The sequence below is a fragment of the Mesocricetus auratus genome, unplaced genomic scaffold, assembly GCF_017639785.1.
Source record: "Mesocricetus auratus isolate SY011 unplaced genomic scaffold, BCM_Maur_2.0 Super-Scaffold_6730, whole genome shotgun sequence".
Classification (NCBI taxonomy): Eukaryota; Metazoa; Chordata; class Mammalia; order Rodentia; family Cricetidae; genus Mesocricetus; species Mesocricetus auratus.
In genome coordinates this window covers 61,508,614-61,531,499 of record NW_024429184.1, presented here as the reverse complement: position 1 = coordinate 61,531,499, position 22,886 = coordinate 61,508,614, and the positions used below count along the sequence as shown (strand labels likewise).

Genomic DNA, 22,886 nt, shown 5'->3' with positions numbered 1-22,886 from the left:
TCAGATAGGAGGTTTAATAGATGAGATCACTGAGTCATTTTGGAATAAATCAATAAATAAATAAATGCAAATCTGCTAGTAATCAAATCTTTTCGAACTGACTATTGGGCTGTTTCCTCCTTCTCCTCTTCCGTCCTTCGGTCCTTCCTTGCTTCCTTCCTTCCTTCCTTTCATTATTTACTTTTTAGACAGGGTTTCTCTATGTAGCCTTGGGCAGAGTGTTTCTACCTTATTAATGCGATCTTTGCCATGTTTGCATTACCACTTGACCAGTGGGAAGGTCATTTACTCTTAGTGATAAACAGACACCATTGCTAACCAAATAAAAGAAAATGACACCAATTGTTAGGGAGGGAAAATCCATAATGAATCAAGTAGAGATTGAGTAAAGGAGCTCATGTTCTCAGAAGCCCCCAAGACAGGACACAGAGTACACAGTTACACTCATACACATTTATGACCCACACCTAGCATATTACACTGTGAAATGCTTGGATACACAAGTGCCACATCTGGCCACTGGCTTGTACGTTTCCTTTGTCAAAGATTCTTAAAAGAAGGAATCATAATAGGCAACAAAATCCCACTACTTAATATATACCAGTGTCAAAAAAATCACTTTGAAATTATAGACATGCATGCATATTATATGTCAATCAAAAATACAATTTTTGGAAAATCTTGAAGGAAATTTAGGTAAGTTGCCAAAGAGGACCAAAAATGTGGCAATATCACTGATAGTGCCTGACTTGAATCTGCATTCCTTCTGGGTCACTGCTCTTTCCCAAAGCCATGTCCTGTGGGGGGGGGCACACCTCAGTCAACATGGTTGCACTATTTACAGAGATGCAGATTAAAGCAGAGTAAACATATCCCTAGACACCAAAGACCCTGGTCCAACCTATTTCTCAACTTACTAGCTGAAACCTTTAGTAAATTACTGCTACTTAGTGCTTACATTTCTTCTTTGTTGCAATGCACATAGTGCCATTTACTTCTTGTTATCATAAACACATGCAAAAAGGATGCTTAACATCATCAACTGCTAGGATGAGAGATTGGACCACTTTCTCTCTCTTGAGTCACTTACTACTTTTAAAAATAGGTTATTTTATTCCCTGCTTTTGTATTCCTTTTAAAATACAGTTAATTTGAGTGTTTTAACCCAATGTGTATTTTTACCAAATAATGTCAGATGAAACAAGAGTAGCTAAAACCTTCATTTCCATTTTGCCCACATTTGATCTAGGCTTGTTGGTGAAGGCAGATTAGGCATTGAGGAGTCTGTGATATGTCTAGATACATTTTAATTGTTATGCTAAGGATGGCAATCTGCAGCTGGTGTCTAGTGGGTAGAAATCTGAGATGTTTCTAACTGCACAACATGTTGTTGTAGATGCGGAACTGTTCCCTCTATACGCTGATATACACCAAAAACAATGTTTGGGTCCCAAATTGAGGAGTTAAAGCCTCAGTCTACACAGAGTCCCGTACCCTTTAGGATTAACATTAAAATCCTCACATTTAAAATTCCTGGAAACGGTGAGAAGCAACTTACAAATTCACAACACTTATAATAGTTCTTTCTTTGATATTAAAAATTTATAGAATGTAAAAATCATCCAGACTGGTGTTACCTTTGAAGATATAATAGGAAGTTCATCCAGTAGAAGAATATTGCTATTGCCCCACATTGCCACTGCATGTATGCTGGGATGTTAAGAAACAAGGGCAGTACAAAGACGATACTGGTTGTGTAGATGACCCATTCCAGAGCATTGTTGTAATCCAGGAAGTAATTCTTTTTCTGGATAGAGAAGGATGGGGAATTACCATATGGAGAAACCTGGCATCTATGGATAATTATCTATGCTTTTAAGACAAAGTGTCACGTCTGTCATTCTGGGGTGACTTAAAGTCAGTGCCAGAGATGGTTGAGGCATTGCCTGTCCTAGTGCAATAGGCTTCTGATAGCTAAGAAAATGCTATATGTTTTTTCGTTTGTTTGTTTTCCATATAAATGGCATATTCCCTCTGAAGGAAAATTATTTGCTTTTTTGTTTATTTGTTTTATTTTTTTGAGACAGAATTTCTCTATGTGGGATTTCTCTATATAGTACTAGCTGTACTGGAACTCACTCAGTAGACCAGGTTAGCCTCCAAATCAGAGATCCTCCTGCCTCTACATCCCAAGTGCTGAGATTAAAGGCATGTATCACTACCTCCTGATTTAAGGGAACTTCTGAAGAATGCAGATTGGTCTTATAATTCCTGAGGTATTTCTGCCTCTAAGGACATACAATTCTGGTAAGACATTGTGAGCAAGTGTGACTATAAAGAAGTTTGAGAACTGTGCTGAAAGTTAACCAGAGAACAAATTCAAAGCCCAATGGTACATTTAGTAGAATGTTCTAGACTTAAAATTTTCCATGCCATACACTATTTAAACATAAACCAGAAAAGGGGAGATCAACTCTAACAGAGGATTTATATAATGTTATAGTTTTAATGCTATCATTTGCTTTGTTAAGTTAGAAGATGAAAGAAAATAAGAGTCTAAATAATGGACCCTAAATTGTTTAAGGTAAAACAACAATGCAACTTAACTATCAGGATTGTGACAATTTACTGGAAAAAAGGAATACACACACGCATTGAAATGTTTATGAGTTATAGTAGTAATACAAATTTGTATTAATGCCATTGATCTTTAAAACAGATATCAATGAACTTATATTATATAACAAATAAAATTTCAGAAATGTAATGCTATAAAAGATATAATTTATAAAAAATTCAGAAATATACAAAAGCCATAAATAAGAATTAAAAACTATATACTTAGAAATAAAGAATCTCTGTCTTTGCCAAAGAAAAGTTCTTTGAATACTTTATGTAATTCTTATGTCTAATCTGCACCTAACTCATTATCTTAAAAATAAGAATAAAGGAAAAGAAAATGCCATGAAAAATTGCCAAGTAAGGTGTGTAGCACATACAGATAATCCCAGGATTCCAGATGTGATGACAAAAAGTTCATGTGTTAGTTCAAGGCCAGATTCATCCAGAGTAAGACCCACAGCTCAAAAAAAATGTTTCCAAAGTTTATAACAATTTGTTTTTTCTTCAATAAAAAGAAAAAAATTCCTTTTATCTAATGATTCAAAGACAGACCTATTTGAAATGGGATCTGGAGAAGTTCTTTAAAAAGACCTATGTTTCAAATTTGAAATCAAATTTATAGTATTACAATTAAAGTTGACTATAAACAAAATAAATACGACAGGAGCAAACACAGTGAAGTCATTTATGATGATTGCGGTGGACAGACAGACCCTCCTGGAAGCAGTAATAGTGGAGCAACTCTTTCTCATAGGTGTCAACTAGGCAGTGTGATCTTACCAAAAATTATATAATTTCTACATTTTGAAGTTCCTACATGAGTCAAGCTGTGTGATTAAATATGACAAATACCATTTAAATAATTGTTTACTTCATGCTCTCTATATTAAAACAGTTATAGCTTAGAAATACAAACTGAATTATGTACCTGTTGGAAAATTTGGACCACTTCTTTGCAATATCCAAATATACTTGATAAAAAGACTAGAATCATACACATTTTTATTGGAAATGAATTCTGAAACAAAAAGTATAAGACAGAAGGATTATGAGGGGTTTGAGTGTAGGCAAAATTAATGCATACACTCGTGTCATAACATGAAGGTGGAGATCAGAGGACAATTTGAACAAGTGGGTTTTCTCTAACTGTTGTTTGGGTCCTACATATTGAATTCAGGTCATCAGGCTTGGCAACAAATGTTTTTACCTACTGACCCAGATCACTGCCTCTCTCCCCAATTTGCCACCTTAAAAACTCTATATCTTAAATACACATTTATATTATGAAAGCATAAATTCCTATCTCTAAACACATTCACATCATTACATCAACATCACCGCTATCTCCAATGCATTCCCATTATTTTATAAAAAATACATACTCACAAAATAACTCCCCCTATTACCCTTTCCCTTCATTCTCCTCAATGACATATCCATGCTAATTTTAGAGAAGTTATAAATTCTTACATTTGGAATTTTATCTAGATGTCAATTCCTTTTCAAATTCTCCTATTGACCATTTGTTAATATTTGCTCTCAACCCAAGAAATTTCTTTGAAGAAATTTGTACCATATATAAGTTGTATTTATAATAACCAAAGTCATGATATGTCAGTTTTATTGTGGACTTGTTAATACTAAAGAAAAACATGTTTTTACAGTCTTTTATTTTGAGATGTTAAAGCTTTGAAATACCAGAGTGTCTACTGTTTCCAAATGATCACTAGTTTCATTGATTATTCCAGTGGAGTTGAAGGCCATCCCAGGCTTTATTTTGACAACAAGAAGGGTCATGGGTATAAGACCAAGACAATAAGATCCTAGGTTCATCATATGGGCTCTGAAACCATAAGCACACCTGCAAAAAAATGAGCAAATCACAACTAAGTCATCTCAAATAAAAATATTTACAGACATTATGTAAAAAGTAACAATGACCTATTTAAGACATCTATTTCATAAATTCCTTGCATTTTATAACCAAAAGTTCTTCTAATTCACCTTTCTCATTTTCAGAGATAGAATCTCAGTTGCTGAGCAAATGGCAAAGTCTCACTGACTCATGGAAAGTAGAGTCTTCCATCATGTGTCTTAGCTGCAAATTAAGCCTTCCTGTACTACACACCTATTATCTCACTGCTCACTAAACTTCATGACAAGAAGGATAGTTTACTTCTCACATTAAAAATCACCCAGTTCAAAGGTATTAGTTTCAACGATAACGTTAATAATTTTTGGTGACTAAAATTGAAATCCATGTTTATTCTTCTTAAATTCTAAAACATAATATCTAAAACAACTAAAACCAATGCAATATAATTACTTAGAAGGCTTTGGGTCGAGTTAAAGGTAACATCATTTTAAGCAGAAGGACTAGTACCCACCATTTCATGAGTAAGTATTCCTTACACACAGGGTGGTTGAGAAGCTCTATGCGATTATGTTGTACCATGACCTGAAAATAAGTAAAAGGCAATAAAAACAATTGAGGATGAACTGAGCCTTTTGTTTTTTATTTATTATGATTTTATGAGTGCAGTTTTTGGTTATTTTAGAAATTTGGAGAAATCCGAACTTTCATAAAAAGTAAAATTATGCTGCCGGGTGGTTGTGGCACACACCTTTAATCCCAACACTTGGGAGGTAGAGGCAGGTGGATTTCTATGAGTTCAAGCCCACTGGGTCTACAGAGAGAGCTCCAGAACAGCTAGGGCTACACAGAGAAACCCTGCCTCTAAATAAATAAATAAACGAGAGAGGAAGAGTCATCATTTTCATACAAGTACAGCCACTTGATTTAGTGTGTCTCTTTTAAGCTCTGCCCCAATGAAATGGTATAATCTTATAAATCTTAAATAGGGTTATAGCAAAAATAGAAATTATAGATAAATTGGCAAGGGTGAAAAATTCAGTCTTACCTTTCTAGAAGGGATTTCATCAATAGGGCACATATAAGCAGTTGAAATCAAATGTGCATTTAAAGCTTTTGAGGGTGTTATTAGTAACTATTTGTGTCTATTTCAAAATTACAGTTTAATTTTCACAGAACTATATAAAGAGAATTGAATGACTTTGTGTGGATAAGAGAATCTTCCAGGTCCTCTATCTTTCACAAAAACACAGATGCTAGCATAATCCACAGACCATACTACCTTGGTGAGTGATAGAGACCCCAATTAGGAGGATCCTGCTTGCTAGATGAACATGTTAACCTAGAAAGGATATTCCCTAGAGAAGATGAATTCTAGAAAAGCCAAAACTGAAAAAATACAGTTGAGCCACATGGCAGAACTCTTCCATTTCCATCAATCATGTTGTAGACCAGAAATTCAGAGTTCAAGTGGGAAAAGTCAGTTAATAAAAAACACTAGACTTACATTGAGTATTGTAAGAGGCTCGTATACCACATCCTGGGTAGGTGTTACCTTTTTGGTCAATGATAGTGGGCACTGAAGATATTTGAAATTATACTCAATCTGTGGAAGACATAAATTTAAAATATTAGTCTAATAATTAGTCTAGTAAAGACCTTCAACTACTTTTTAAAATTCTTCTTAAGATCTATTTATTTATTTTAGATGTTATAGGTGTTTTGCCTTAATATACATCTGCATACTGCATGTGTGCTTGATGTCCAAAAATTCCAGAAGAGGGCATTGGAATCCTCTGGAACTAGAGCTGCAGACAATTGTGTGCTACAATGTGGGTGCTCGAAAATTGAACCTGGGTCTTCCAGAAAAGCAGTCAATGCTTTTAAACACTGAGCCATCTGTCTAGTCCACAGTTACTTCTTGATAAACCAATTATGCCAGCTTAAATTTTTGCTGGGAGTCAACTGGTACAACTATTAATAGTTTCAAATGGAGAAAAGCAAATTAAGTTATTACATGTAAATTATAAAAATAAATATATTGGAAAGGTATTTTTAATTTCTTTACAGAAATGAGAAAAACAGAATTATATGGTTTAGGCCCCTGTCTACATAAATTATTTGAGTCACCCAAAATCTGATGCTCTAGATTCATAATCCGGAGAAAAAAATGATTGCTTGTCATTCTGTCTTCTCAGAACCAGGAAGGACAGTATGTCCTAGGTAGGTTCACACATCATGAGAAGTGCCAGGATAACTGGTCAACCACCCCTATGAGACATGTGGTTATTTTTAGACATTCATACTTCCCACAAAATATGTAAGTAAATGAGAACACTGAAAATAACACTAAATCATGGCCTTAGAAGTAACTAAATATTTGGGGGAAATGGAATGTAAGAATATTCTCTCATAAATAACGCAATTATGAAGCCAATACTCGTTGTCTACTGTATACTATAGAATAACAGTAACATCACTTTCATATTTTTGAGGAATCTTTACAAAATACACTTCATATTATCATAATACATAAACTTACATGGTAGTCTTGACAGGACTTGTCCTCTGTGGAAGGTATCATGCAGAAATCTAAAAGAACCTTTGAGAAAGAGAATCCAGCTGAGATACTGGAGGAGCAAGTCTGTACGTGAAAAAGGACTTTATTTCATTTCTAAGACAATATACAGGATGTTCCTGTGCTTTCCTTTGCTTCATGATCCTTTTCCAGGAAGAAAAAGGAATTGGGAGTTTTCTCCAATTGGCACTGCTGCCCTACAAAAGGGCATGATAAGTTAATACCATGAATTTGCTTCCTGTCACTATTATGGTCCTTTAGGTTATATGTTCATCTGGGGTGCAGGAGCCTCATAATCAGATTCTGCTGTGCTTATCAATCCATAAACTGTTATCCTCATGTTTTAATAGATACACATATTGAACAAAGCCTTCCTAATACAAAGAAAGTAATTCTATAAGAATGACCATATATGACCACTACCAGTTAATGATGGGAGATGTCATTCTGTAAATCTGTCTCTTATTGGTTGTCAAATAAATCACTGTTGGCCAATAGGGAAACAAGATAGTTGGGACTAGGAGTCAAGGAGGATTCTGGGAAAGAGAGGCATAGAGAGACACAATGTAGCCTGCCAGAGGAGTAAGAGGTCCCGACCCCTTTCTCAGCTAAGAGAAATACTTAGTTTAACAATTATGGGTTAAATACTTAAGTCAGAGCTAGCCAGTAAGAAACCAAGCAAATGTCCAACAGCTTCATAATTAATATAGTGTCTTGTGTGTTATTTGGGGACTACAACTGTGGCAGGGCCCAACTTAACAACTTAACATTAGATTTGAGTATGAAAAAAGGAAGACATGGTGTGTGCCACATGGGAGAGGCTACTGCACATAGAAGCAGCTGGTGTTCAACCTAGTGGTTCCTGCTTTCTGAGGGTGTCATCCTAGATCTTTTAATTTGTGTAGGAAGTCAGGTGCCTGTATCATTAAGGAAGGCATTTTAGGTATAAATGTTAGAAACAAATGCAAATGTGAAGAGCTTTCATTAAGCTATCAAATATATTGTATTTGTCCTAAACTTGAATTATTTGAAGAAAAAAATCTATTTACCAAATTTCATTACATTACAGGCAATAACTGTTATGATTTTTTTGTCCAAGCAGACCCTAGTTAATTATTTGTTGACAGTTTCCCCTCATAGACTTTGAAAATTAGAAATTGTGAAGATAGAAAGTACTATTACGAGGTCACGATTACAAAAGTAAGTCCTTCTTCCACACTATGTATACATAAAGACTTTTGTTTAAGGGAGCTTACTTTCATGCACTCAGGGAGGTATTCTACCATTTCCACAATTGGACATCTATTGCTTGGAGAATAATGACTGAAAACTCGAAGACACTCATCCCATCTGTAAATAACACATAAGAGTAGCAGAATAATTAATCATTTTTCATTGTAGTTGAAACTGAATATTACACACTTGTAGAGGAAGCCTAAATTTAATTGTATTCTTAGGCATCCACTGACTGCAGTGGAGCCATGTGAACCAAGATCAATTCATCAATATTGCACTAATTCATTAGTGGGCATTAGGAATGTGCATGAAGTCCAGATTGGCTGTTATCATCTCTGTTCTCTCTCTTTAACTGTCTTTTAAAGAAAGCAGCACCCTTTTTTTCTTTCCCATTTGCAATTCTGACATGCTAAGTACTTTCAGAGGTGATTGTGTTAGGTAAAGAAAGTTTTGTTCACATATTTGAATCAGAAACTTGGTGTGATATCCATATTTAGTTCATATATATGTATGCATGTGGTGCATTGAGTTGAATTGAAAAATAACATGTGTTGAACACAGCAGTGAGGGTAGATCCTGCTATAACATTGCAGTGTGTTGTTTCTTCGCTACCATCTATAGAGATGGGACTGGATGGTACTTAGTATTCCAAAGAGAAATCTATGACAAGAAGCAGAGATGAGCTCATTTATCTATAAGATAATACGTGTGAGATGAGTCTGATGCTACTATTACCAACACGGACAGAATGTTTATGAGTAAATCTCATGTGGAATATCTGCATTATTATCAGAAAGACAGCTAAGCACTTTGATTCACTGGTGTTTCAAAGGGAATGAATTTCTCAAGACTCCATAGGCTCCAAAGGAAGGTTAGACCTGTTTTGAATAAAAACATTGTTCACTTTGTGTCCTCAAATGGGTGACAAGTGTTGCCTGAATATTTATTTGTACTGCTGTAGAGAAATTTTGTTTGAAGAGTAGAAAAGCCATCTAACGTCATCATTCAAACTCCTTATACAGGCTAGAGCAATGGCTCAGTGGTTCAGAACACTGGCTGCTCTTCTAGAGGACTTGTGTTCAATTTCCAGCACCCACATGATGCATCACAATCATCCATGACTCCAGTTTTAGGGGCCAACATGCTCTTCTCACCCCTGTAAGCACCAGGTACACATATGGTACACATACACATGCTGAAAAACATTAACATAAGTAAGTATTTGAGAAACAAGACTAAACTCCTTCGAGAAAGATTTACAAAGGTACATCTATGAAAGGTCATATGTCATAAAGGGACATTTCAGTAAATGCCATTAGTACTCTTAATTATACTTTCTATATTGTTATTATCACTTTATTTATTTACTTAGATATTTATTTATTGTTTTTGTCTGGAGGGACATGCACCACAGTGTGATTATTATGTTAGAGGACAACTTATGGAAAGGCACTTCTTTCTTTTCTTACCATACAAGTTCTAAGGCTCAACCTCAGGCAGTCAGGCTTGGTGGCAGGCATGGTGACCTGATAGGCTAGCTCCCTAGTCCTAGAACTATCTTCATCAATGTCTAGTTTGGGAGTTTGTATAAGCAAGGTCATTATCAGGCAAGTCTAAGAAGGCAGGCCAGAGTTTGCTTGACAGTGACCTTGTTGTCAAAAGTTCCCTGCGCGTGGACCCCAGGGGTCTCACAGAAGGTTAAACAGGTAGCTTTGGGCTGTCATGTTTGGTTTGTAGAACAAAGACTGAGGATAAAGCAATGCTCCTTATGTCAGCAATAACTGAACAGCAGGTGTATGTCGATTCAACGCTGAAGATGTTCTTTCCTTCTTACTTGTTCTCAGGCTAGGGGTGCATCTGGTTACCTGAGGATGCAGGTTACCAGGAAGACAGAAAGACGCATACCTTTTACTCCTAATGGTTGTGAGAACCACTTCCTTCCGCTTATTGTGCAGTGCGATGTGTAGAAAGGAGGCATGCTGCTTGTTCAGGAGGATGTCGGCGTTGTAGCTCAGAAGCATTGCAACAGCCTTGGCATGGCCTTCCCGTGCTGCAAAGTGGAGCGCTGTGTTCTTTCCGACAAAAATAGAGCACATAAAGTGGTTGAGAGCAGTAAGAGTTTTTGCCTGTTTTGTTGCCTTATTTAATTGCTGAATTTCTTTAAAAATGATCAACAAAGCTAGCTACTTAAGAGCAAGTGTATTAATTTAAACCCCATGTTCACAATGAAGATTTTTCATCCAGAGATAGAGAGAGAGAGAGAGAGAGAGAGAGAGAGAGAGAGAGAGAGAGAGAGAGAGAGAGAGAGTTGTGTATTGTTTCATGATGCTCTGTGTTGCTTCTATGGTAAGATGACCCCACAAGGACAAATGAGAAGCTATTAGAGTAAGGCTCTGATAGTAAACACAGAAGCACCTGCCCCTGAGGACTTAGCATCTATTAGAACTGTGGATTCCAGACTTGGGGTTCTACAAGCTCATTAAAAAGTCAGAGACTGGTCTAGAGAGATGGCTCAGGAGGTAAGAGCAGTGGCTGCTCAGAATTCCAGAGGTCCTTAGTTCAATTCCTGGCAACCACACAGTGGTTCACAACCATCCATAATGAGATCTGGTGCCCTCTACTGGCCTACAGGCAAACCACTGTATATATAATAAATAAATACATCTTGGGAAAAAAAAGTCAGAGACTATTATAAGGTTGCAATTTGTCAATTTTCCATATGAAAATGTTTTTTTAAAAAATAGAAACAGAAATCATGATGGCCAGTCTCAGTTATACCTCAAAGAAATGTATACTTCAACACTCTCTAAACAAACAAGGAGAGATGCAGTTTTAATTGCTATCCTGACAAAACCTAGAAGAGCATTTCAGTTGACGAACTGTCTACATCTGGTTGGCCTGTTGGCATGTCTGTGGGGGTGCATTTTGATTGTTGATTGTTGTAGAAGGACTCAGTCCATTTTGGGTGGCATCATTTCTTCAGTAGAAGTCCCTGAACTAGAAAAGATAAGAGAAAGCCATATGGGAGCAAGATGTTGTTGCTATCATGAGCCTGATCTCATGAATTTTTCTGGTTTTGAATTATTTTGTTGGAGGATTTTGGAACTTTAGATTGGAAAAGCCATTGAGTGCTCAGAGCTTAGTGGGAGTTGTTGCTATAATGAACTCGATCTCATGACCTTTCATGTATGGCATTGATGGCATTGAATTATTTTGTTGGAGGGTGGTGGAAAATTATTTTTGGAACTTTAGGTTGGAGAAGACATTGAGTGCTCAGAGCTTAGTGGGAAGTTCCTGTGTGGGATCCCGGAAGATAAAAATGCTTTTATATGGCTTCTAGATAGTGGAGGCCAGATCATGATTCAGGGGGAGTTTATTAATAACAGGGATAGGGGCCATTTATGTGATACTTTGGCTAAGAATCTGTGTGTGTGCTGATCATGATGGGGCTGAAGAATCGGCTGTGATTAATAACAGGTCACCAGTATCCAATGAAGCCTTCTGTGCTTCCTTGGGACTCTAGGAAAACATTTACTCATGTTTAAACATAGAAAGTATAAACTGTAGGCCAGTAGGGGAAGGGGAAGGCAGAACTTGATAAGGAAAACATTGCCCATTTGGGGTACAGGTTTTGAAATATGAAAAATGCAAGATTGAGGGATCATGGAGGAGTGGTTGAGGCTTGACCTCTTGTAATGGGGTGGGACCCATCAGTAAAGGTGAACATTCTGCTGCAATGGAGATAAGTCAATGCTGTGGGATACATACCAATGACACCTGCAGGAGTGACACAAGGCCAGCCCAGGCCTAGGGCAGAAACTGTGTACTGTGGATGGTAGAGCTGGAGAGGTAAGAATGCCCTTTAGAGCACAGACATTACAAACCTCAGATGTTGGACAATGGGATACAAATATTGATTTGCATTGGTGGGGTTTGCTTTCACTTATATGCCATGATGCACTTCTTCTGTGGCTGAGTTATGTTTACTGTGATGAAACACCAGAACCAATGCAACTTGGAAAAGAGAAGGTTTATTTGACTTATACTTCCATATCATTGTTCATCACCAAAGGACGTCAGGACAGGAACTCAAACAGTAGGAACTGGAAAGCAAGAACTGATGTACAGGCCATAGAGGAGTGCTGCTTACTGACTTGCTCATCATGTCTTGCTCAGTCTGCTTTCTTACAAATCTAGGACCACAAGCCCAGGGGTTGCACTGCCCACAATGGACTGCCGCTCCCCCTTCACCCCCATCAGTCACTACATAAGAAAATGCCGTGTAGCTTGATCTTATGCAGGCTGTTTCTTCATTGAAGTTGCCTCATTTCAGATGGCTCTAGCTTGTGTGAAGTTGACATAAAACGTGCCATCATATTTCTCTTTGGATAAGAATGCTGAAGTATGTAATTTATTTTTTACAAGAGCCCTCATTTGAGACTTTTAAAAAGACTTTGGGTTTTTAAGGAGTTGGCTTTTAAAGGACGGGCAACTTTTAAATTAGATTGTGTTTCATATATAATGTTAATGTGAGAACTTGGAAATAAGGAAAGGAAGGCTACAGTTTATAAGTAATGCAGTTGTTTGTATGTCAAGTTGACAAGAAGAGGATTATGGTAGCTTTGATGATCAACTTGCCACAGACTAAAGTCCAACTAGGAGCAGAGCCTCAATTAAGGAGTCCTCTAATCACCCTGTGGGCATTGTCTTGAGCAGAAATTGACTCTGCCCCCTATAGGCTGGAAGAACTTTGCTGAATAGAGAGCAAGCAGCAAGGGTGCATTCATTCCTCCTGGCTTTAAGTTCCTGCCTCATGTGCTCCCCTTCCCCGAAATGATAGATTGTAATCTGGAACTGCAAGGCCAACAAACTCCCTCTTCCCCTAAGTTTCTTGTCAGGATGTTTTATCAAAGCAACAGGAAAAGAAAAAAAGACTAGAGTAATCCCCAATAAAACACGGCGAAGTTAATCCTCTCAAATTGCTGTACTCTGTATCAGATGCCTGTCTTTAGCAATGAACACCCAGCTTCGTTCTCTTTACTTTTCTGGGTTCACAGGGAGAGATAAAATGTTAAGGTAAAACCACAGGCTTCTGTAGCTATGAAGGGGGGGGGTCTTCAACTAACACATCCCTCACTGTTCTCCACTTTCTAGTTTCCTTTTACATACTCTCCACTCCAAGAGACTACTTTTTAAAAAAATTCAACAAAAGGCTGAGAGCAGAGCGTGTGATGGAAGAGGATTTTGAAGAAGACTTTCTTGCAAGCTTGGAAATTTGTTCTATGTCAAGATTTCAATTTGGTCAGAGGGATCTGGTACCTACCCCTTCTTCATCTAGTCGATCGGTACACTTCAAGTTAGTATCGAGAATAACCTTCATGGTCTGAGTGTATCCACCCATGGATGCATGATGCAAAGCCGTCCAGCCATTGTGGTCACTGTTAAAGAGACGAGAAAAGACATGCAAACATACTTACAGATCAAACATGGAAAGTGATGCCTTTGTAGTCTGAGCTGATGGCAAGGAATGAGATGTAACAAGTCAATATTTAATGTATATTTATATGCCGGAGTTTCAAGCATGGTATATAGTTCATTTACTTATAATTGTGATTCACATGTATATATTAGTGAAGTATAAAGGATATAAGAATGTTATTAATCTCTTGAGGGTAGGAGAAAGTATAGTTAATGTGTTCTACCTATGGTTTTTCAAAGCCTGAATGAGTTTACAAATACTATTTTCAATCTTGTTTCCCCGAACATTGTATCAGAAAAATTTCCACGATAGCTGTGTTGTCCTTAAAGTCACTGGTGATTGCACAGTTGTAAGACAGTCTGTGTTGTTTCTAAGCATTCAGATCTATATGCTCTTATATGGTCAAAGGCATTTATCCTTTCCACAGAAATTAGAGATGCAAATATAGTGAAAGCTTGTCATATTGGTGGTACTTTATAAACCATGATATAGGAAGTTGCACAAGTTAATTTTGGTGCTAGTAAGTAATTGTTCGAGTTATGAGAGCCACCTTGCTATGTCAGCAATGCTATAATTAAGCACCACTGGTGGAGCTGTGTCTTCAGGTGTCCCCTTTGCAGGTCTGATGTTCTGTGTCCCTGGGCAGAGTACTCCTTTCAAAGCTGTCACTCATGTGCTACTAAGTACTCTAATGATGAAATTGTACATGAGCTTACAGATCTGGTTGCTCTCTGTCACTTCAGTGAAGCTTGAAGATAGCTCACTGTACTTGGAGCAGTGTCTCTAGGTTTTCTTTCCTTCTTGCAAAGATTGAGTATGTTTAATATTTTAACTTGGTTTTGTTAATCAGGTTAACTTTCCTTAAGTATAAGAGAATTCAATTCAGTATGAATGCTTCCCAGGGTCACATTTTTGTATTTCTCATTTATTAGACTGAAGGGAAAACCTTTTGTTCTCGAATTGTTTTGTGTTTGTATGTGTGCATATGTGTACATACATGTGCTCACACACAAAACATAGCTATATATATTTTTAATTTGTAGAAGAAAATGAAAGAACAATGACAGAACACAAAGAAATATTTCAAAGGTTTTTGGAAATACTTATTCTGGTAACAAGGTCATATATTTCCAATTTGAGAATTATATTGAATTCCACTTTAGTGTTTCAGACATTATGCATGCTATGAAAGATTAAGTGAGGTAAATAGATTTTATTTATTGATAGCCAAAATTTTTTACCATAATTTAAAATATTACAGAAAAAAGTCTAACATGCCTAAGTTTAAAACATACACAATTCCATGCATTCATGCCTCACCTAAGAAACAATGCTCCTTTCTTCAGAAGAAGTTGAACGACTTTATCATGTCCATTCTTTGCTGCCAGGTGAAGAGGGGTCATTCCATGGAGATCCCCTTCATTCAAAAGCCTAGTGTCACTCATGTCTTGTAGAAGCCTCTGACATGTATTGATGCGTCCATAGCTTTAAAAGGTCAGGTTCATATGCATAAGACAAAATATAAGATAGAACCAAACATACTCATGTGTTGGGAGTCTGGTCCTCACCTGGCTGCAAAATGCAGGGGTGATTTCTTATCTTTGCTTTTGGAATGAATGGACACATTGAAGCCAAGGAGGTTATTTACAGAGACTGGGACTCCCTGCCTACATGCATAATGGAGAGGCGTACACCCATCATTGTCTTCATCCATCACCAGCTCCTTAATATGTTGCATCTGTGGGAAAAGCATTTTAATATAACTGCCATCATGCTCACAGGGTAGGTTTCAAACTATTGTGTAACATAGCAGTTTCTAATCTATTCCTTGAAGACAGTTCTGCAAAGAACATAAAAGCAGCTAGAGGAAAATAAATATGAATGAAGTCTCATGCTTTGTCCCTATATCATGTCATGTGAAGACTTTGAGAGACCTTACAAGTAGGTAAAATAATTAAGGCTTCATTCTCTAAACTATTTGACCATGATCCCCTCTTCTCTTCCCTTCCTTGTTTCCACAAACAACACTTAAGAACCTAAGATGTTATGTTAAGCAAAAGAAAACAGATGGAGGTCTTGAAATTAGATTTACTTAATTTTGAAAAATAGATTAAATGAGAATATAACAGGTAATTAGTAGGTCAATCTATGTAATAAACATTTACTTTTGCTTAAAAAGGTTAAGGCCATGCGTATTTTGCTTTCTTACTAAACACAATAACAACATGAAAATCTACTTATTCTAAGAAATATGATACATCACATGCACTTAAATAGTTAAGCAATAAATATTAGCTGGCTTATTAAACATAGACCTGTCATCAGTGTGTCGAATGCATTGACTAGTTTTCTTAACTGATTGTGGAATATTACTCATTCATCTTTGTACATGGCTTCTCTGTTCACAAGCAATTCACAGAAGTGAAATTGTAATGGGAAATGACTGAATATAAGTGGGCCCCAGTTATAGGTGGGAGTATAAAACCCCCTGTAACTTTTAAAACTCAGCCTGGATTATCATCATCAACTAATTATTACCACCCCCACTTCTATGATGAAAATATGAAAAGTTTCTTTTATTTGAAAACAATTTTTGAAATCTTAGGATGAACTCTCATAATATACATGGCAACACAATCAGTTTATTGAACTGATTTTATTGAACACAATGAAGTTCACAAAAATTCGTGGGTATACAACACCTGCATAAACTCTGGCCGCAAATGTTTTAGTCCATAAGGCTGTTGAACAGTCAAGTGTAAAAAGTTGCGCCCCAGATGATCTTTTATGTCTACCTTGGCACCTGGGAAAAAAAGCATAGAAAAAATGTAAAATCTCCTTATGTGTTTATAGCATGGCCTTTGGTGGCTTCTCGAATTTCCAAGTATTTAACTTACAGGCAACTATGCTGAGGTGGGAGAATTGAACGTATTTTAAAACAAGTCTACTTTACGATGTGTGTGTTTGTGTGTATGAGTAAAGTGGTGAAAAATATGATACTTTACATTTCTATGTGAATCCTCAAGTTTTAAGTGTAAAACTGAATATGGAGTGATGAGGATGGAAGAAGATATGAACAGTCCCTTTTGTTCTCACTGCACCAGGCTTGTCTGCAATGGGGACAGTGATAGCAGCTGCACATATGTCTGCTGTGACAGAAAGCTTACGTGTTCAGAAAACTCCTGGTATTTAATAGCTGTCTGATACATATTATATGATATTGCTATCAATTATCCTTTCAATATTTTTTGCTGGGCTGAATAGTATTCAAGGCTTTGAATACTTTCCATTGACCTTGGTCTGCACAACATGTGTCCCCATGCCTGGTATGAGACAAACAGTTAACAAATGTGTATCTAAGCAGGCTGGTTTGCTTCCAATTGGTACCTTTAGAGAGAAGCAAATTCACAATATTCCAAGATGCAGAAGCAGTAGCTAAAATAAGTGGAGACCGTCCTTCCGAATCTGTGCTGTTGATGTCTGCTCCCTAAAACAAAACACGTCATTCAACAAGAAGACTATGAGTAGACGAAGCAGCAGCTGACTTTGCAATGTCTAGCTAGTGTAGAGTGTCTGTATTACTTTAGCACCCAATCTTAAAACTAATCATAGGGTTACATGACATTTCTCTAAAACTTAATAACATTAGAAATCAAGACAGTCTCTCATAATCTCAACAATGAAGTTATTTTCCAATTTTAGGTTCTTGATTGACATCTGCCAATAGATCAATTACTACTCAAGTTCTTAAAACAAAAGTCTCTTAAATATACTATTTTAAAATACTATTTTAGTCCCCACTGTAAGAAAAAATTTTTAAGATGGGTGGTGGTGGCGCATGCCTTTAATACCAGCACTCAGGAGGCAGATGCAGGAGGATCTCTGTGAGTTAGAGGCCAGCCTGGTCTACAGAGGAAGTTCTAGGACAGGCTCCAAAGCTACCAAGAAACCATGTCTCAAAAAAACCAGAAAAATAATTTTTAAATGTCTATAATTTTTCACATTTATTGCTTGTGTGATTTTTAATTAATCAATAAAAAATAACTTACTTTATTTGAAATACATAACCTGAGACAACAAAAGTGAAATTATGAAGGTAAGAGTTTAACAAACTTCCATATGAAAGACTCACCTTTAAAAATTGCTTTTTGTTATTTTTCTGTGTTATGGAACTATATTACACATGATAAAAAATTATGAATCTTTAAAATGTCCATGGAACAAATTCTGTACTTTGAGTAAAGTAGCATAATCAGCATAAGCTTTGAGTCAGGTACTTATTTTCCTTTGCTGTTGCAGAGCATTGGTGACAGTAATGGGTAATGGCAATGGGTGTGGGTCAGCCATGATTCTCTTGACAGGGCATTTGCAAGAAAACACACAAGGCACAAAAATGTGGCATCTAATGAAGCTCTTCCAAATTTTTCTGTGTAAATATCACAAGTTCAGTGGTTACACTAATAACCCAGGAAGTGCTAACTACTATAAGTGAAAATTTATTGGTTGTCCTTGTTGTGGGGATAAGAAGCCCACCACACAACCACCCATGTGCAGACTTGTGAAAATGCCAGTCAAAAGCTAGTCAAGTCTGCTTCTCCAACATATCTTCAACATTTCTTTTAACTTCATTGCTCTTCGTGGTTTAGAAGATGATGTTGAGGAGATGGGGCTAAAAGCTTATATTGGTAGATGAAAGTGACAAAAATGGCCTGTTTGTACCCAACAGTCCTAAGAGGACCCATTCACAGGCCCTCAAAGGAACTTTATTTGCAACAGACCCATGAACTCTAAGCACAAAAAATTGACAAGGACATCAAAATATACACCCCAGTCCTTTTAGTTTCATAGGCTAACTACTGTGCACCCACAGGAAAGGCAATCTTGTGAATGTGTCAATCGGCCTTCTGGAAACTTTGGCTGCTCATAATTTTTTAACTTCCTTCTTTGCAAGCCTTTAACTCTCACCCCACATTCATTTTTAATACAAATTTAATACAATTAATAAGCAAAATTCTTATGGCCATGATTAAAATAGCACTTCAAAAATTGTATCATATTTGTTTGAGCTTGAGCCTAAGATTAAAATAAATTTAATTTCCACAAATATTTATATTAAATTTGAAATACACAGATATGTTAACCAGGAACTTTGGTTTCTTTTAGAAAATCCATGCTGTATTTTTAAATGATGTTTTCAAGTGTAAGTAGTAGTTTAAGAAAATTAGGCCTGTCAGTTGAATAATTACCATTGAAATTAAGTAGTCTGCCAGGTCGTGGTGATCAAACAATGAGGCTCTGGAAAAAAAAAAAAAGAATTAAGTTTCTATTGAAATAAATGAGAAAACTAAAGATGCTGTATTCAGAAATAAATAAATTTAACTGGACACTGAATAACACAATGTTATATTTAAGAATTCAGATTCTGAGTAACATACTTTTGAAGTAATAAAAAATCAAGAAAAATAAAACACAGCACAAAAATTATACTCTCATTTATGAACTGCCCTTCCTAGAAAACCTTGCATTCTGAAGTGAGTAGCAACATCTTCTTAATCAAGAATAAAGAACTGGTGGGCATCATTGTGACCATAGGGACCATGCAAGAAGTGCCTACAACATATTTGTAGCATCCACAAGGTCTGCTGGGAGGGTGGGCGGGGCTCCTCTACAGCAAAGCACTGAGGAAGCACGAACTTTCCTGAGCTCCTCTGAAGCCTGTACTTACTATGGAGAGAACTGGTCTCTTTATGGCTATCTCACAGCAGTCACAAGGCAATGCTTACTAACAACAACTGAAAGCCACCAGTATTTATTAAAAAGTCACTGTACAGATGTGAACACTAATGACTTAAAACTGGTGTTTTCTACTGAATCTGAATCACACACTGTTCACATTCAAGGCCCTCAGCTACTCTTAACCTTTTGTCCATGCATAAATTTCAGAACACACTTTTGAGTGTTACCAAAAGTTCTCAAGATAAAGCATGGAGGCCCCATATTCCTACCATAATTGTTTCTTAGGCATATTCATATTCTAAAACTATGTTATGAAAAGTCAGTGGATGTCCAAATTAACTGAATCAAAGAAATGTAATAATGTCCTAACTCACTTCAGTGGTTCTGGGCTATTAGAATCAGCCCTGGGAGTTCCTACAGGTTTCTTATGTGAAGCACTTTTCATTTCATTTATTTATTTTTATTTGTGTGTGTGTGTGTGTGTGTGTGTGTGTGTGTGTGTGTGTTACTGTGCCCATGTAGAGGTCAGAAGACAATTTGCAGGAGTCATTTCTCTTCTTCTACCACATGCATCCTGTGGTTGAACTCAGATCTTGGAGACAGACACCATCTTCTACTGAGATACCTTGCTGGCCATAAGTTTTTGTTTTTGGGTTTCTAGTGGGATTCTTTTGGATCCTCAATTCATGCTGATTCTTTTTTCATAATCTTCCTTTGTCACCATATGCTTTATATTGATATAATTTAACATTCATTTCTTTATATCTTTGAAGAACTGATATATTTTAATTGTCATTCTTTTACTCTTGTTCTGTATTTCATATATCATTGAAAGTAAATAAATCTTTGTTAGTTTGGGGGTTTGTTTTTTGTTTTGCTTTTTAAATATTTTCCTCTTATATTATAAAATTTTAGTTTGCAGATTCATCCTGTGTGAGATCCTGCCTATAAATGCATATCTGATCAGATCTAGTGGTTTTGCTCATCTAGGTATTCACCCCCCTCCCCGGGTCAGAAGTACATCTAATACTGACAGCTTGAGATTCTTTTTCCAGATAGATACGCAGCTTTCCCGCTCCTGTTACCAACTGAGAATTTACCAGCTCTCTTCTGCCATTCCAAGCTTCTACTTTATCACAGTTATGGTGGCGAAGAGGGAGACAGACAGATACAGAGAAATGATGCTATCAGTTACACAGCGAAATATTTAATCCTTGTCTTCCCAGTGTACTTGAGTCCCAATCTACACATCCTGCTTCCCTGATCAGCATCCAGGGAACCTCCACCACCGAAGCAGTTCTTTGGGACACTAGTTAGGGAATTTCCTATAGCTCTTTCGAAACATTTGTCCACTCGTGGGTGGAGGCAGAAGAGATCAGAGGGAAAACAGTGGAGAAGCTCCATGGATCTGCTCCATATTGGTCACTAGTGCCAGAACACACCTGAAGAACTGAATTTAGAAATGGCTTAGAAAGTCTTACTGTCAGCTTCCTTAGCCCTTCCTTGAGGATCAATGACTGATCCAGAATATGTCACTGGCACTTTTGTAAAGTTCCATTTACTATCTTACTTTGATTCCTGAGGGATATTAGAAATTCTATTTGAAGCACAACATCACTGTGATTAATTTCCTTCTGACCTTGTCAATTTTGTGTTTGACTTCAAGCATGACTTATTTGCAAAGCATTTAGCTACTGCAGCTTGCTGTGATTTTAATTGCCAAAAGCATCTTTTTTGAGCCTTCCCACTTTTGTTTCTATGTATCTTTACTAATGAAGAGAATTGCTGGCATTGTTGAATCTTGTTTTTATGACTCATTCTGCTGACATCATTTGACTGGTGAAGTTCATCTATTACTCAAGTTTTTACTCTTAGGCATGATTTTCCACCTGACATTTTGGTAATTGTCCATTGATTTGTATGTTTTTAGAAACTTGTCATTAGTCATTCATTTTTACCACTATTAATTTATTCATTTTTGGGGTTTTCTGGCTTTCTCTTGTATGTGATTCTTTACCTTTCATGTATAGATTTTGTATATGGGTGTGTTTCCATGATAATAGTTACCATTTTCTTTAATCATTACAAAGATATTTCTTACAGGTTTGTTGAAGAATTCTTTTACTTTCTGGTCATTTGAGGAGAATGATTCAACTTTAGAGCCTTCACTACCACACAGGCTTATTTTTCCAAGCAACATATACTTAATATGGGGATTGCAGATAGGCTACTTGCCTGTGAAGCAGGGTCTCATGGTTGCCATCAACTGCATTCACAATGTCACTGCTCCCAGTATAGGATGAGATCATGAGTTTAACGATGTCAGTGGCTCCCTGGGTTGCGGCAAAATGGAGGGCCATGCACTTGCCATTCTATGAACAGTGTGGATGTCAGCATCAGCTTAAAGCCTATCTTAAGGATCTAACACATGTAAATTCAGCAGTAAGTATATTCTTCCCAGATCTAGGATGTCAGAAGGTGAGGAACCACACCATTTGATAAAAACCAAGAGGTCTCACTAGCAAAGAGTACTTCCTAGCAACCCAAGTGCTCTTGGCGTACACTTCCATCACCATCATTTGAACACCATTTTCTGCTCAAGGAGTATGAATCCCTTTCATTACTGAGGCAGTTGAATAAAATGACTTCATATGAATAGGGCCATTTCTGATTCAAAGAATTGAATGGGAAATGATGGGAAGAAGCTTCCTATGATTAATAACCAATTTCTGCTCCCTCCATAGAGGGAAGGCCTTTAAGGTAGCTAACTCAGAACACTATGAGACAAGTCCCTGTGGTCTATGTTATTCATCAGATTAGGACCCAGGCTCAGTTAAATCTCTTACATACATATCTTTAGAAGTGAATTAGGTGATCCTTAGTTAAAATACACAAGTCTTTAGACTATAACTCAAGACATTCATGAATGGGCATCAGTGTTCCTGGTTGGGAATATTAATGCTATTATCATTGAGGTCAGGCCTTAATATAGCTCATGGCAGTTAAGTGGGAAATGCTCATTACTACATCTGCTTTGTCACTTGATTTGGAATATTGAAATTTATAAAATTAGAGAACAGTTTCTTCAGCATGACCAGAGGAACATTTTATGTGCATTCTAATCTTCCCTGAGTATAGAGGTGTCACAAAACACTTGGGAAATAATGTATGGAAAGTCTCAAATCAGAGAGCCACATAGACTGAACACTTGCCTCAATCATGTCGATGTGTGCACCATTGTCTAGGCACATTTTAATCATGTCCAAGTCACCACTTTGAACTGCGAGGTGGAGTGGGCTGGCTTTCTTATGATTCACAAAATTAATATGAGACTCTCTTTTGTAGCCATGTTCTTCACCTAT

At 36.8% G+C, this 22,886-nt stretch overlaps 1 protein-coding gene across 1 annotated transcript in view; it reads right to left on the bottom strand.

The window, feature by feature from the left end:
- The window catches only part of Trpa1 (transient receptor potential cation channel subfamily A member 1), a 45,444-nt gene that overhangs the window by 10,175 nt on the left and 12,383 nt on the right, over positions 1–22,886 (bottom strand). The window contains exons 6-21 of the mRNA XM_021225257.2: positions 22,737–22,882; positions 21,760–21,896; positions 19,035–19,083; positions 17,176–17,275; positions 16,491–16,591; positions 15,357–15,526; positions 15,109–15,273; positions 13,633–13,747; positions 10,215–10,381; positions 8,330–8,423; positions 7,038–7,097; positions 6,003–6,101; positions 5,010–5,080; positions 4,321–4,483; positions 3,551–3,640; positions 1,638–1,807 (exon numbers count right to left, since the gene is read on the bottom strand). Coding sequence (XP_021080916.1) covers positions 1,638–1,807; positions 3,551–3,640; positions 4,321–4,483; positions 5,010–5,080; positions 6,003–6,101; positions 7,038–7,097; positions 8,330–8,423; positions 10,215–10,381; positions 13,633–13,747; positions 15,109–15,273; positions 15,357–15,526; positions 16,491–16,591; positions 17,176–17,275; positions 19,035–19,083; positions 21,760–21,896; positions 22,737–22,882 — 1,897 coding nt within the window. The remainder of the gene's footprint in view (positions 1–1,637; positions 1,808–3,550; positions 3,641–4,320; positions 4,484–5,009; positions 5,081–6,002; positions 6,102–7,037; positions 7,098–8,329; positions 8,424–10,214; positions 10,382–13,632; positions 13,748–15,108; positions 15,274–15,356; positions 15,527–16,490; positions 16,592–17,175; positions 17,276–19,034; positions 19,084–21,759; positions 21,897–22,736; positions 22,883–22,886) is intronic.